We start from the raw sequence: 13516 nt of genomic DNA, 5'->3' as shown, positions 1-13516 counted from the left end.
TTCATACATAACGATACAGTCTTTAGGTACTTCGCCGGGGCTATTACCCTTAATATTATACAGGTTGTAAACCTAATACGGGCGAACCTCTTAACGGTGGTGAGTATAGGACATAAAAAATGGAATTAGATAACTTTTACTTAAAATTGAAATATTTTTTTTATCCATACAAATTAATTCGGCCCGCAACGTAATGCAAATACACTCGCGTTAAACGCTCGTTGACAGTTGTCATTGATTGTCATCGCAACCACGTTTACAGTACATTGCTGCTGGGAAATTCTTCAAAAATTAATTATGGGCTGAAAATTAAGAGTAACTCAATAACACCTCTTAATTAATGATAACAATATTGAATTATATGCCTGGTTTTATTTATCGCCCTTATTACGTTTACGCACTGTATAAGTATGACTATGTGGCCTTATTTGAAAGTTAATTTTAGTCTCTATCGGAAAATGCCATAAAATTCATAACATTTCTCATAAAAAAGGGAATTTTTAGCAAAAGAAACCAACGTGTATCCTTGATAAAATTACAAAAAAATTAAACACAATAAAATCAACAAATAAAAGAAAAAATAACTTAAAACTAAACTTAAACCCTAGTTTTTTCTCCCCTGACCCTCTGTGTAGCTTTTAGGCCAGAGAACAACCCATATGTCACCTTTACCTCCCCTTTTAAACTCGTCTAGGGTATCAAACCTAGGAAACCAGTCAAATTGCATAGCCACTTTTTTCCTTTGTAACCACTGCAGACTGGCGGTTATTGATTTTAAGAAAATGATTGACATTGTTTCTTAAAGTACTTTAATTTTACTTTCAAATGATATCAATATTGATAGGTTACGATAAATAAGATTAGAGGTATATCTGCTTGAAAAGAATTTTGCGCGAGGTGTAATTTGGTAGACGCCGAATGTATGGGAACGCGTGTCAAGCGGTACTCCCCGCCTACAGGTATGTGGTTGTAGTTTGCTTATTTATTATCCGATCGTAGAAATTTAAAAAGCAACAGATAGCTTAATAATGTAGTTAAATGATTTATATAACATATTTTTTAGCTAAGTGGCCGTTTTCATTGCCTTTTTGAGTCACAAAAATGAAAAAAGAGAGTAAAAAAAAAGTATTTTTTGCATTATTGTTAATTAAAAAATAACTAACAAAACTATATTTTTCACATATAAGAAATCTTAATCAGCATGTTACACGCTTTCAATCGACACCTCATTTTTCAAAATTGGATAAGGGGTTCTAGACAAATTGGCAAAAAATTGAAACCCGGGACCGCGATCTTTGTGACGTCATAGTTAACCCCCCCACAGTCTGAGAATGCGACAAGTCATTATTTCGTACTCAGTAAAGTCTACCGATCACAACGATACCACTTGTCAGCAGTATACTCTCCAGTCACATCAACTTCAAAACAAGGCGACTTTTTTCAATTCCGCCGCCTTACTAACTTGCTAATCACTGGATTCCACGAAGATGAAATCCCTTGCCCTTCATTTTGATTGAAATTACGATGTTTCCTGATTTCAATCGCTTCACGTACTTTCCTGCTACAAACGACAAATAAATAAGTCTGCGGTTGCCGAGCATTTGCTAGAGTCAGGACCGAACCACTGGATTGAACTGCATAATCCCAAAGTCCTTTCAACTGAACGTCTTTACTATAGCAGGAAAGTACGTGAAGCGATTGAAATCAGGAAACATCGTAATTTCAATCAAAATGAAGGGCAAGGGATTTCATCTTCGTGGAATCCAGTGATTAGCAAGTGTAAACGTGAGAAAACTTCCCGTCTCATACCATCGGATGTCGTGAGCAACCCTAGCGTAAAAGTGACTGATGACAATCAAGTGCGGGTAGTTCGAAAAACTCGTACAGCTAGAAGATGTTGATACAACTCCCAGCCAGTCTACCCGTGACCAAGGACGTAATGTCATGTCCGAAACGTCGGGTTAAATATAAAACGTAAGTTTTACGCGATTAAGTCCCGTTTTAATTTAATATTACGTACTTTTTGCAGAAATATTATAGTTGGAGACTCAATTTTCTTCCAGGTTATAAGTACTATTTAGTTAACCAAAATGAAAAAAGATTGTATGATAGAGTTAAATACTTTTAGAGAAAAATCATATTTCATGAATTTGTTTTTTTTTTCTGCCTGCTGAACCAGTGGGAATTTTTCAACAAAACTTTGCACAATCGTACTACTAAGTGTAAGTAACTATAGAAAAAAAACCAGCTTCTAATCATTAAAGGCCATTTTTTCTTCCCTTATCCTGCTACTGCCTTTGATTTTAGTGAAGTTACATGATGAAATTGACATGTTAGGATTTAGGTACCTTCCTCAAACTTTTCTAAAACTTCAAGAGAGATTTTAATTTTAAACTTATAAAAAGTAAAGTTATGACCAAAACACAATTTTTGGGCCTAAAATTGGTCAACTTTGATACCAAATATCACAGAAACGATGAGCTCTGAAGTAATTATGAGGTACTATTTTGGTTAAAGACGATACTGTTAATATGATAGGCTTTATAAACTGCCATAATATCAATGGATTCAAATCGAAGGTCATTGGCGCAGGTATGCCCCTTAATATTTACTCGGTCCCTGACCTCAATACTTCATGACTCGAGAGTTATGAAGGGTAAATTACTTTGTATTAATTAAATTAAAATATTTCGAGTTCTACAAGGATTTGGCCTTCGAAATCAAGTACAGTGGAACTCCGATAACTCGATCCTCAATAATTCAGAGTCCTCGTAGACACATAATTATCTGCCAGTTGCTATTTCAAAGACAAAATACTTGGAGAACTCAACATGACTTCTTATAAACTGAAATAAAAATACATCCGAGATTGCCACACAAGCACACATTGCCCGCCCTTAGAGTTGGTCAAAGGCGTCTAGCCTTCAGATATAAGTAGCATACACTAGAAAATAGGCTACTAGACTCATATCGAATTTGGCACAATACATGATTGTCTTCTGTGGTATTTTATTTACATAAAAAAAAACAATATTTTATAAATTTTGGGTATTAAAAGTGTAAAGACTACGTGTTTTCGATTTAAAATGTGTGTATTTTTTTTTATTTTGGCCGCCGAAAACGATAATCAGCTGTCAGCTGTCAGCGGTGTAGTGACGTCATCCAATTGGAACTTACTCCATGTCAAAACAATAACTGACATTAATGAATTTTTTTCCTCATACTCAAAAGTCAGAAAATGTTGTTTTCGAATACACATCAATCATGTTAATAACATGATTGATGTATTTTCACCTGATTACGTAAAAGTATACATAAAAAAATGTTTTTTGTTGTTTTTAGGTCATAATAATATATGGTATTATTTTATTCTGGTTAATTGGACAGTACTAAACTTAATCATAATATATAAGACAGACTTTAAAAAGGGTCAAGTAGCCTATTATTGTCGACGGACACCACGACGGCGATCAGGGCGGTGTTATTGTTAGCATCACGTCAGCCGCGATAGCTGGAGACCGGGGTTCGATTCCCGGCTTCGCCACCAGTGGGCTTGATCGCTTTTGTATCGTAGTGTACATTACGGAGCCTTAATACGATGATTAAAACCCAAAATTATATTTTAAATCTATTTAATTGACGATGAGCGTCTTACATGTTTAATTAGAAAAAGTGCAAGGGACGGGTAGGTATACAAATATTAATAGCGGCGCAGTATTAGCGCCTACTTGAATATTGAACGCAAAGTTACACGCGTACAACGAAGCTATCTTCAGAAGTCTGAACATCTTCCCGCCTCGTTGAAAGGAACAGCCTTTCAAAACTTTAAGTCCTCCGGTGATGGTAGAGGGCATAGGCGAACGAGTGGTCGTCGTACGCTTCCTTTTGTAGTGGTTACGTCTGCAACCCTGGCAACACCGTCGGCTCCCGGGTACAAGCGCGCAACTCGTCCAAGGCGCCAGCATAGAGGAGGCACGTGGTCTTCATGAAGCAGGACCAGGTCACCCACATTTAGTTTGGCAGTGTTTGTTTTCCATTTGGTCCTTTCTTGTAATTCGGATATATATTCTCTCTGCCATCTGTTCCAAAAGTGCTGGCGTATCTTTTCTATTCTGGCGTAGCGTTGAAGAGACATCTCTTGGCGGTTCTCCAGTGCAGGTGACGGCAGTGCAGTCAGCGGTCTTCCGATTAAGAAGTGCCCTGGAGAGAGGGAAAGGAGGTCGTCAGGAGAGGTAGACATGGGGCACAAGGGACGGCTGTTAAGAATAGCTTCCACTTGCGCAAATAGAGTTCCAATTTCTTCAAATGTTAAATGGCTATTGCCTATTACGCGTTTTATATGGTGTTTGGAAGATTTAATACCGGCCTCCCAAATACCGCCGAAGTGAGGAGCGTAAGTTGGAGTGAATATAAACTTTATGTACTCTTGATTTGCAAAGTCAGACAAAGGTTCCTGATTGGCTTTTAAAAATTGACCTATTTCCTTTGACGCAGAGACAAAGTTTCGACCATTGTCACAGAATATTTCCGCAGGCTTGCCTCTTCGCGCAATAAACCTCCGAAGCGTCATTATGAACGCATTTTTGGTTAGATCACTAACCGCTTCTAAGTGTAAACATTTATAGCGTAAACACACAAACAGACATAAATAGCATTTTAATAATTTAGCACCTCGACCCTTTCTATTTAGAATATAGAAAGGTCCCGCAAAATCTAATCCTACTGATATGAACGGAAAGTCTGGATTTATTCTCTGAGCTGGTAGATTGCCCATTTTTGGGGTCAAAGTCTGACCGAGAGCACATCTACAGCGCACGCAATTGTTTACGGTGCGCTGAGCAAGGCGCCTTCCGTTTATCGGCCACACGGTCTCTTTAACAAGGGACAACAATAGTTGAGGAGGGGCGTGCAAATTTTTTATATGCACGTTAGCAAATTTAAGTTTTGTTAAACGATGAGACGCGTGAAGCAAAATTTGGTGCTTCTTTTCATACGGATAATCAGATGCATCGATTCGACCGCCAACCCTAATCACCTTGTCGTTATCTAAAAAAGGCGACAGTTTTATTATTTTATATTTAGAAGTTAACGGTTTAGATTTAGTAAGTATCTCGTACTCATCTTTAAATGATTGTTTTTGAGCAATTGAACACAGGTAATTGAACGATTCTGTCAACTCGTCAGCAGTTAAAAGGTTAGTGGGCAACCTTCGATTTAGAGCATAGTAGCCTTACAGTGACGTCACCGTTTTCACTCACAGACTTCATATAAATACAGGCACCAAGGGCCGACTGCGATGCGTCACTGAAAACATGCATTTCAATAAACTTTGGTGAATCGCACAAAACACGTCTATCTATTTGGAGATTTTGAATATATGGTAAATTTAGGACAAACCTTTCCCACTCTTTTTGAATAAAATCGGGGACAGGCGAGTCCCAATCTATTTTGAGCTCCCATAATTTTTGTAGTAACATTTTTGGTTTTATTATACATATACTTAAACAACCTAGTGGGTCAAATATTTTAAATGCGTTTGACATAATATATCTTTTGGTTATGACGTCACTTGGAATGGGATCTTTAACAGGAAAGTTTAACGTATCATTAGCTGGGCTCCATCCTAACCCTAGAGTGCTAGCTGATTCACTTATGATTAAATTTTCTTGTGTATTTATGTTAGAGTCTTCAAACAAAGACGGTAAATTACTTTTGTACTTTCTTAAATTAAAACATCCTGTCTTTAGCGCCTCAGAGACTGATTTTTGTATGTATTTTAGTTCGTGATCACTATTTGCGCCAGTGATCAGGTCATCAACATAGAAATCTTTTTGTATTATAGTTTTGATGAGCTGATCAGACTGCTCCTCTCCGACCTGAATAGACATCGCGTGCTCAAATAGCTCGCACTTCCTGTACCGTAAGTGAGAGTATTCAACCGCAGCGTTTTGAGAGGGCTGGACTCATCTTCTCTCCAGACTATTAGCTGCAAATTACGGTCGTCGTCATGGACTTGAACCTGACGGTACATTTTTTCGATATCGCCCGAAAGAATGTACTTGTACTGTCGTGCTCTCACTAGGATGGAGAAAAGAGAGTCCTGGACGTTTGGCCCGACCATCAGTATATTATTGAGTGATTTACCAGAGGAGGAAGCAGCTGACGCGTCATAGACAACTCTCAGAGACGTAGATTCACTATTTTTAAAAACAGCATGATGGCACAAAAAATAGTTAGGATATGGCTTGAGCAGGCTAGACTCAGACAGATGGCCTAGCTCTGCATACTCATGTATGAATTTAGTGTATTCGGACTTCAAGGTCGGGTTGCGCTTGAATTTTCGTTCCAAATTTAAAAACCTTCGTTTGGCTAAGTTATAGGAATCCCCAAGACATTCAGGTGATTCAGTTAGTGGCAGTTTAACACAAAACCTACCGTTATCTAGTCGTATAGTATTAGTTAAGAAATGATTTTCGCATTCTTGTTCATTTTGATTTAATGTTTTTTCGTTGGGGACCTCTTCGGTCTCCCAGAATTTAGTTAGCATATTTTCGATGTTTTGTTGTGTTTTAGATATAATTGCATGGTTACAATTAATTTTATTTTGATTATTGTTATTTAGTTTTTTAGTATTTTGCATGTTGTTATTTAGATTTTTATTTTGCGTTTTAATATTTTGTATGTTAGTATTAGTGTTCATTCGTCCGCATATTAACCAACCGAATTTAGAATTACGTAATGTAGGCATAGAGGGTCCTAGCGATCGCATTTCGGTACCTAGGATGTCCCAAAATACGTCCGCGCCGATTAAAATCTCGACCTCAGTTGATTGGTTAAAATCGGGATCCGCTAATTGGATATGTTTAGGTATTAGACTTTGGACATCTACGTGACGCTCACGAATGTTGCCTGTTAGCTCCTTTAGAACAAAGCACGTTAAGGCGAATGTATAGGCATCATTTAGTGAATTAATTTGTGTAGTACATCTTTCGACAATGTTGTCTACACGTTTATTACCGGCTCCTATCAGATCTATGCAGTCAGTAGGATCCGCTTGCAAAGATAATCTTTCTTTTAGCGATTTTTTAATAAATGAGAACTCACTCCCGTTATCTAAGAGAGCTCGTACTCGTTCCTTTTTATTTGTTTTAGGATTACACACCTCTATTAATGCAGTAGACAAACGCCCTCGATTATTGTCTAAGTCGAACACATTAGCCGCAGACGATGTGTTGCTGACCGTGGCAGCATTACTTATAACGCCCGGATTGGGCTCGTGAAGCAAGCTGTTGTGCTTCTGCTTACAGTCCCGGCAAGGACCTCCACGGCACTCGCTGACTGGATGACCCTGTCTGAGGCAGTTGGCACACAACTTATAAGTCGCGACGTCGGCTAATTTGTCTGGCATGCTTTTAGCAGCAAAAATAGGGCAATCGTATATTCGATGGTTATCGCTGCATATTATACATACAGCGGTACCAGGTGTATAATGATTTTGATTTTGTTTGAACATTGACTTTGATTTTTGGTAAACACCTGCAAATGATTTTATTTTGTTGTTATTGTAATTGTTATTTTGGTGATTAGGTGCTGGCGGGCTTGGTCGTGACGTAGAAGGTGAAATTTTAGAAGTACCGGTCTCATGTTTATTGCGATTTAATGCCTCAAGGACGTCCGCGCGATTAATTAAAAACTTATGAAATTGATCTAAAGTAGGAACGTCATCGAGCGTGTTACGGTACTCTTCCCACTTCAATAAAGTTTGGCTGTCTAATTTAGACGTCAGCATGAAAATAACTAGCATATCCCACTTGTCGGTCGGCTGTCCCAAACTCGACAATGCTCTCAAATTTTTAGTCACGTGATCGACTAAGAAACGAAGTGCCTTTTCAGACTCGCGGGCGGGCGCCTGTATGTTAAACAATGAACTTAAGTGGTGGTTAACTAACAACCTTTTATTATTATAGCGATCCCCCAGCAACTTCCAGGCTTCTTCATAATTAGCAGTAGATACTTCTAGATTAGAAATAATCCTAGCCGCATCACCCTCCAAGTAGGATATAAGATAGTGAAATTTATGTATAGGCTTTATACGTTCATTTTTATGTATAAGATTTTCGTAGGTATCACGAAACTCAAGCCAGCGGAAATAGGCACCATCGAATTTAGAAATTTGTATTTGTGGCAATTTAAAGCCCTGATCCTGATGATCGTGAGTACATTGAGCAAGTACTGGAGCGGTGACAGAGTTGCGCCGTTCAATTTCGATTGTATTATATTTTTCAATTAATGTTTTAGCTGTAGCAATATTTGTAATAATATTTTGCTCAATCCTCTCGCGTTCATCAAGCTCAATTGATAATTGGTCAGCATTCAGGACCTCAATCTCATTTTGCAAAGTGTCGAACTTGGATGACAAACCCTCGAGCTTGCTAAGCTTAAGGCCTAGCTCAGCTAATTCAATATTAGAAATATCCTCTTTAGAATTTAAATCATTTATGTAAGTTTTAAATTTAGTAATTTGTCCTTTAACTGAACTTCTCGAAACAGTTAATTCTTTTAAGCGTTTTGCAGCCAAAATCTTTTGTTTCTCATCCTCGGTCGACATTTTTAATATTTTTTAAATTTACGTTAAAAGTAAAAATAGTTAGGTACTATAAGTAAATAACAAAAGGTTTATCTCACGCTCCTCACTACGGTAGGTACTTGCCGCTGGGAGCCCGGCCGCGCGCGCTCAGCTGATGTGTAGGTATGTACTTGATAGATAACGGGACTTGCTACGCTGAGCCGCGCCGTGACGATCCTGGAATAGTCGGCGAAATACTTTAAAAATAATGAAATTATTGATAATTGATGAGATTTAATGTGGGGCGATAGACGAATAAACCAATTTGTAACGGTAAATTATTTATCATTAAATTTTAGCTGTGATATTTACGTTAATTTTCTCAAAAAAAGTATAAATTTTATTGTTAAGAATGTAAACAATGCGTAGAATTACGTTACTTTAGTATGGGCCACCAATTTATTTAGATTTTGTAGTTGAAATTACGATGATTATCAAAGACAGTAACTAGAAGTATGTGATTATTGTGTGCTAATTTTGACGATGTTTTTCGTATTTACGCAAGTGGAAGTATTATGTACCACTTTATGAATACCTAAAAGAAAATTGTTTACAATTTTGACTATTAGATAAAAAGAATTAGGGCTTTGGAAGGACAAAGGAAGGGCACTTAGCTCTGGCAACTGCTTCGACGCACAGGGTGAACTTTCGACGTTGCACTGCACTGCACTCCACAATCCAGCCAAGGTTTACTCTTCTGTCTTCTCCAGGGGCCAGGAATCTTCTAGACTTTACTGCATACGCGCCCGTACTGATGCTGCATACGCGCCTTTGATATATCGCAATTTCTTGAGTTTTCTTGATTTTGGTACGTTCCCGTCATGGGTTACCATTTAATGTATCGTAGTGTACATTACGGAGCCTTAATACGATGATTAAAACCCAAAATTATATTTTAAATCTATTTAATTGACGATGAGCGTCTTACATGTTTAATTAGAAAAAGTGCAAGGGACGGGTAGGTATACAAATATTAATAGCGGCGCAGTATTAGCGCCTACTTGAATATTGAACGCAAAGTTACACGCGTACAACGAAGCTATCTTCAGAAGTCTGAACAAGAATAATTCTCATAATTTCTATTCAGAATTCGTATAATTAAACATAAATAAATGAATATTATAGGACAATATTACACAGATTGACTGAGTACCACGGCAAGCACAAGAAGGCTTGTGTTTTGGGTACTGAGACACTGATATACATAATATAAAAATACTTATATACATAGAAAACATCCATGACAGGAACAAATATCAGTGCAAATACAAATAAATGACATTAGCAGCAGCATTAGCAGACAGGGTCACTACAAGCTACGGCCAGACCGGTCGTCAAAAATAATTAAAACATGAATCCAGAAAGAAAAAACTTTAAGACATATATATGGCTAAAATTATACCTATACTATTCAGGCTATTTCGTAAAATAAATGTGGCATTTTTCAGGGGTGGTACTGACACCTCTGTGCTGTCACCATTTTTGGTGCCCCTAAACGAAGTTATTTACGTGAATGATATGAAATAAAGTAGGTAGGTACGTAATTCCAAATTGTTTATATTCTTACAATACTTGCCGCTGGTCATTTTTCTCTGCAGCTCACTGAACATACGCATACGCAAATGTTATAATGTAGGTATACACTCACAAATCATAAATTCATTAAACTTCGCTATCTAAACATTCTGAAATAGGTCCCTTTTTATCAATAAGACCGCCTATTTGTCTACCTCGTCTTCAGTTGCTGCACATAGTGTGTCGGTTAAGACAGTTTATAGTATTTTCATTTTTGTTGCAGTGTCTGAAAAATCTACCGGACCTATGATAAAAAGTAGTTCAACTGAAATCTGCTGCAAAACCTGGACGAAGAAAAAAAAGGTATGTAACATCTAGCGACGATAAACGTTCGCCCCTACATTTTCAATATTTTTGTAAGTGTTATTGATGTTATCGATAATTCAACGCACGCGGTTTATGAAGTTTTTCTCCCTCAGTGGACTTCTACGACACCGGGGAACACGGGGTGGTGAAATTCTAAATTTTTTAAAGTTCTAAGATTTTTATTATTAAAAACACATTTTTTTATTATTATTTAAAAAATATCATAGGTGCCTAGTAAATGCTGGTCGACAAGCGTGGCACATTTCGCAGCAGTATAATTTTATTTACAAATGTTATTTCACCGAATTTTCGTCGAATATATAATTAAAAAGAGCTAAAATCTCAGCTTCCTAGGACTGATATTACTGAGCGACGCATAATGAAAATTCCGACGAATTCGGGTATTTTCCTATCAACATGAATGCGAATAGATTATCCTTTTGAGCATGATATAAATTGGAATTTCAGCTAAAACACATCCACTAGAAAGCCATTTTTTAAGGAAGTATTAAGCCAAATCAACTGAACGTAATTTGGCTACGGGGAATATCGGAACACATGTGTAATATTTTTTTCACCACACCAACTGTTAAAAATCAATTTTGCTATTCTAAAATTGATAGCAAAACTGCATTTTATCCACAAGAGTGCAAAGTAATTTCATACTTTTAACTTTATGCCTTGAGCTGGTTGATAGAATTTACCTACAAATACCTAATTATTTTGAATCATAAATATTGAATAGATTGCTGGATTTGATTTAGTTTGATGTTCTATAGACGTATTCTGTTATATTCCGATTACGAATTGAACGGAATAAACGTAAAAAAACTGCTGTCCCTGTCAAAGTAACACGTCACACGTGCAGCTTAAGTCAGGGGTTCTCTAAGTAAGGGCCGACAGGAAAACAAATAACTTTTAATCAGTTAATAACTATGAGTATGTTTTATTAATTAGTAACTTAAAATCGTGAATCGATCGAACACGATGACTGTTATATTATGTTATGATCCCACGCAAGTCAAAATAAAAATCAGTCCAAAATTATCGAACTTCTGTCATATCAGATACTTACAAATTGTATAATTACATTTATAATCACCTTATTATGCACAGGCTAATTAAAACCGTCTTCAAATACGAAGTTGAAGACCGTTTTAATTAGCCATTAAAATTCACTACCACCTAGTCTCGAAAGTTGCTGAAAAATAATGTTTAGCGGCCCGCTATTTGGTCACCCAGGTACATTTCCACAGTGATACCAGTGCAATAAATAAACTACCTCACAAAAATAGCTTTTTAATTGCAATAAATATTTACCAAAACGTTTCGTGTCGAAATTTATTTTCGTTTTAAACAGAATCATTATTTGTATAATGGAATATGTAAAGATTTTTAATCAACTAGCAAAATATCGGCAATTTTAATACTTCGAATGGTGCAATTTTTTTATAGCACCGGCCACACCTTTGTTTACAATAATTCCGGCTAATTCAAAATAGGAATATAGTGTTGGTGTGGTGAAAAATTTTGTGTTTCACTCGGCAGCAAAGTTTGTTTAACCTTCGTGCCTTGAAACCCTCGCAACGCTCAAGATTCCAATATTGGAATCTTTCCCTTGCTCGGGTATCAATATTGGCACGTGCGGTTAAACAACAACTTTGCCCCCTTGTAAAACAAATAACTATTATGAGCACATGTATTGTATGATGTATGCTTATAAAGTACCGGCGCCTAAAGCTGCCTTTTCACTTAGTGTTCTGAACAGTTCTGAGCGAGCACTCGTTTGTTCGTGCATAGAGGAATTTACTACCAAGCGAGAGTAGTTAAGAAAAGTTTTGTGACGACAATTAATCATGAAATATTACAGTACCTACAAATTCTGCCTTTTTTAAAGAAATTAATCACTACAACTTAATCGTTTACGAAATGAACACTAAAACCTTTCATTGAAATTGAATGCTTAATTATCGTCCAAAAACTGACAGTGACAAACTTTTCTTAACTACTTGCGTTAATTGGGTACATCATTTTCCGAAAATGCTCATTTATCAAAACTTTTTCTCGACAAAAATACCATTAATGTTCGCGCGAAGCTTGTTTTCAGAAACGTGTCGACAAATGAGCTTAATTTCGCTCAAACACCGATCCCGACCTTGTTAGAGCTTTATTTTACGACTTTGGTAGTCTCTCCCATTTTATTAGAATGCCGTTAAACAAGAACAAAAAGCAATAAGAGAGAGAAACACGACTTAAATGGAATGGCGTGTCGGCATTTGACATAATCCCTGGCGTTTTGAAGGGTCTTTTAACCTACGTAATGAGTAGTTAGTTTCGTTTATTTATCTTATTTAAAAAAAGATTTCAAACTTTAGATATATCTGCAAACCGCCAGTTTCGTGTGGGGGATATTCCATAGGTCTAACACTATATAGCAGAGATCTATAGCACAAGGAAACCAAGAAAGTGTACACCAGGAATTTATTGAATGTTTACATGAGAACTGTTAATGACCGACTGACTTACAAAACGTAAACAAACGTATCAAAGAATCGGTTGCTATACCAAATACAAAATATGACAGTATTCCTTCAACAGCCAGTACTGTGGCCTCTTAGGCACAACTCGATTCTATCGAATATCTCATTATCATTATATTCAATACGCCCCTTAATGTGCATATTCAAAATAAATTGTAACACAATAAAACATACAACAAACTAAAGTGATATCAAAGAACAACTATTAAAAATGTAACCGCGCATGCACGTATAATGCTTTTCTCTAGGCAAAGCCTTCGTTAATATGTCAGCGAGCATTGAGTCGGTCGGTAAGTACTTTAACTCAATACTCTTATTGTCCTTTAATACACTTCGCACAAAATGATACTTTATATCAATATGCTTGGACCGAGTATGAAACATTGGATCGCTCGCAAGACATATTGCCCCCTGATTATCTATATGTAAAGATAATGGAGCATACTTACGTAACCCAATTTCAGTTGAA

At 36.8% G+C, this 13516-nt stretch overlaps 1 protein-coding gene across 1 annotated transcript in view; it reads left to right on the top strand.

Moving 5' to 3' along the window:
• LOC125229107 (cholecystokinin receptor-like) overlaps window positions 1-13516 on the top strand; it is a 174215-nt gene that overhangs the window by 55524 nt on the left and 105175 nt on the right. Inside the window, 2 exon segments of the mRNA XM_048133886.1 lie at window positions 3716-3746; window positions 10462-10504. Coding sequence (XP_047989843.1) covers window positions 3716-3746; window positions 10462-10504 — 74 coding nt within the window.

Source organism: Leguminivora glycinivorella, chromosome 8, assembly GCF_023078275.1.
Source record: "Leguminivora glycinivorella isolate SPB_JAAS2020 chromosome 8, LegGlyc_1.1, whole genome shotgun sequence".
In the NCBI taxonomy this organism is placed as follows: Eukaryota; Metazoa; Arthropoda; class Insecta; order Lepidoptera; family Tortricidae; genus Leguminivora; species Leguminivora glycinivorella.
The sequence above is the reverse complement of the archived record's forward strand: the minus strand, read 5'-3'. Positions and strand labels throughout refer to the sequence as shown.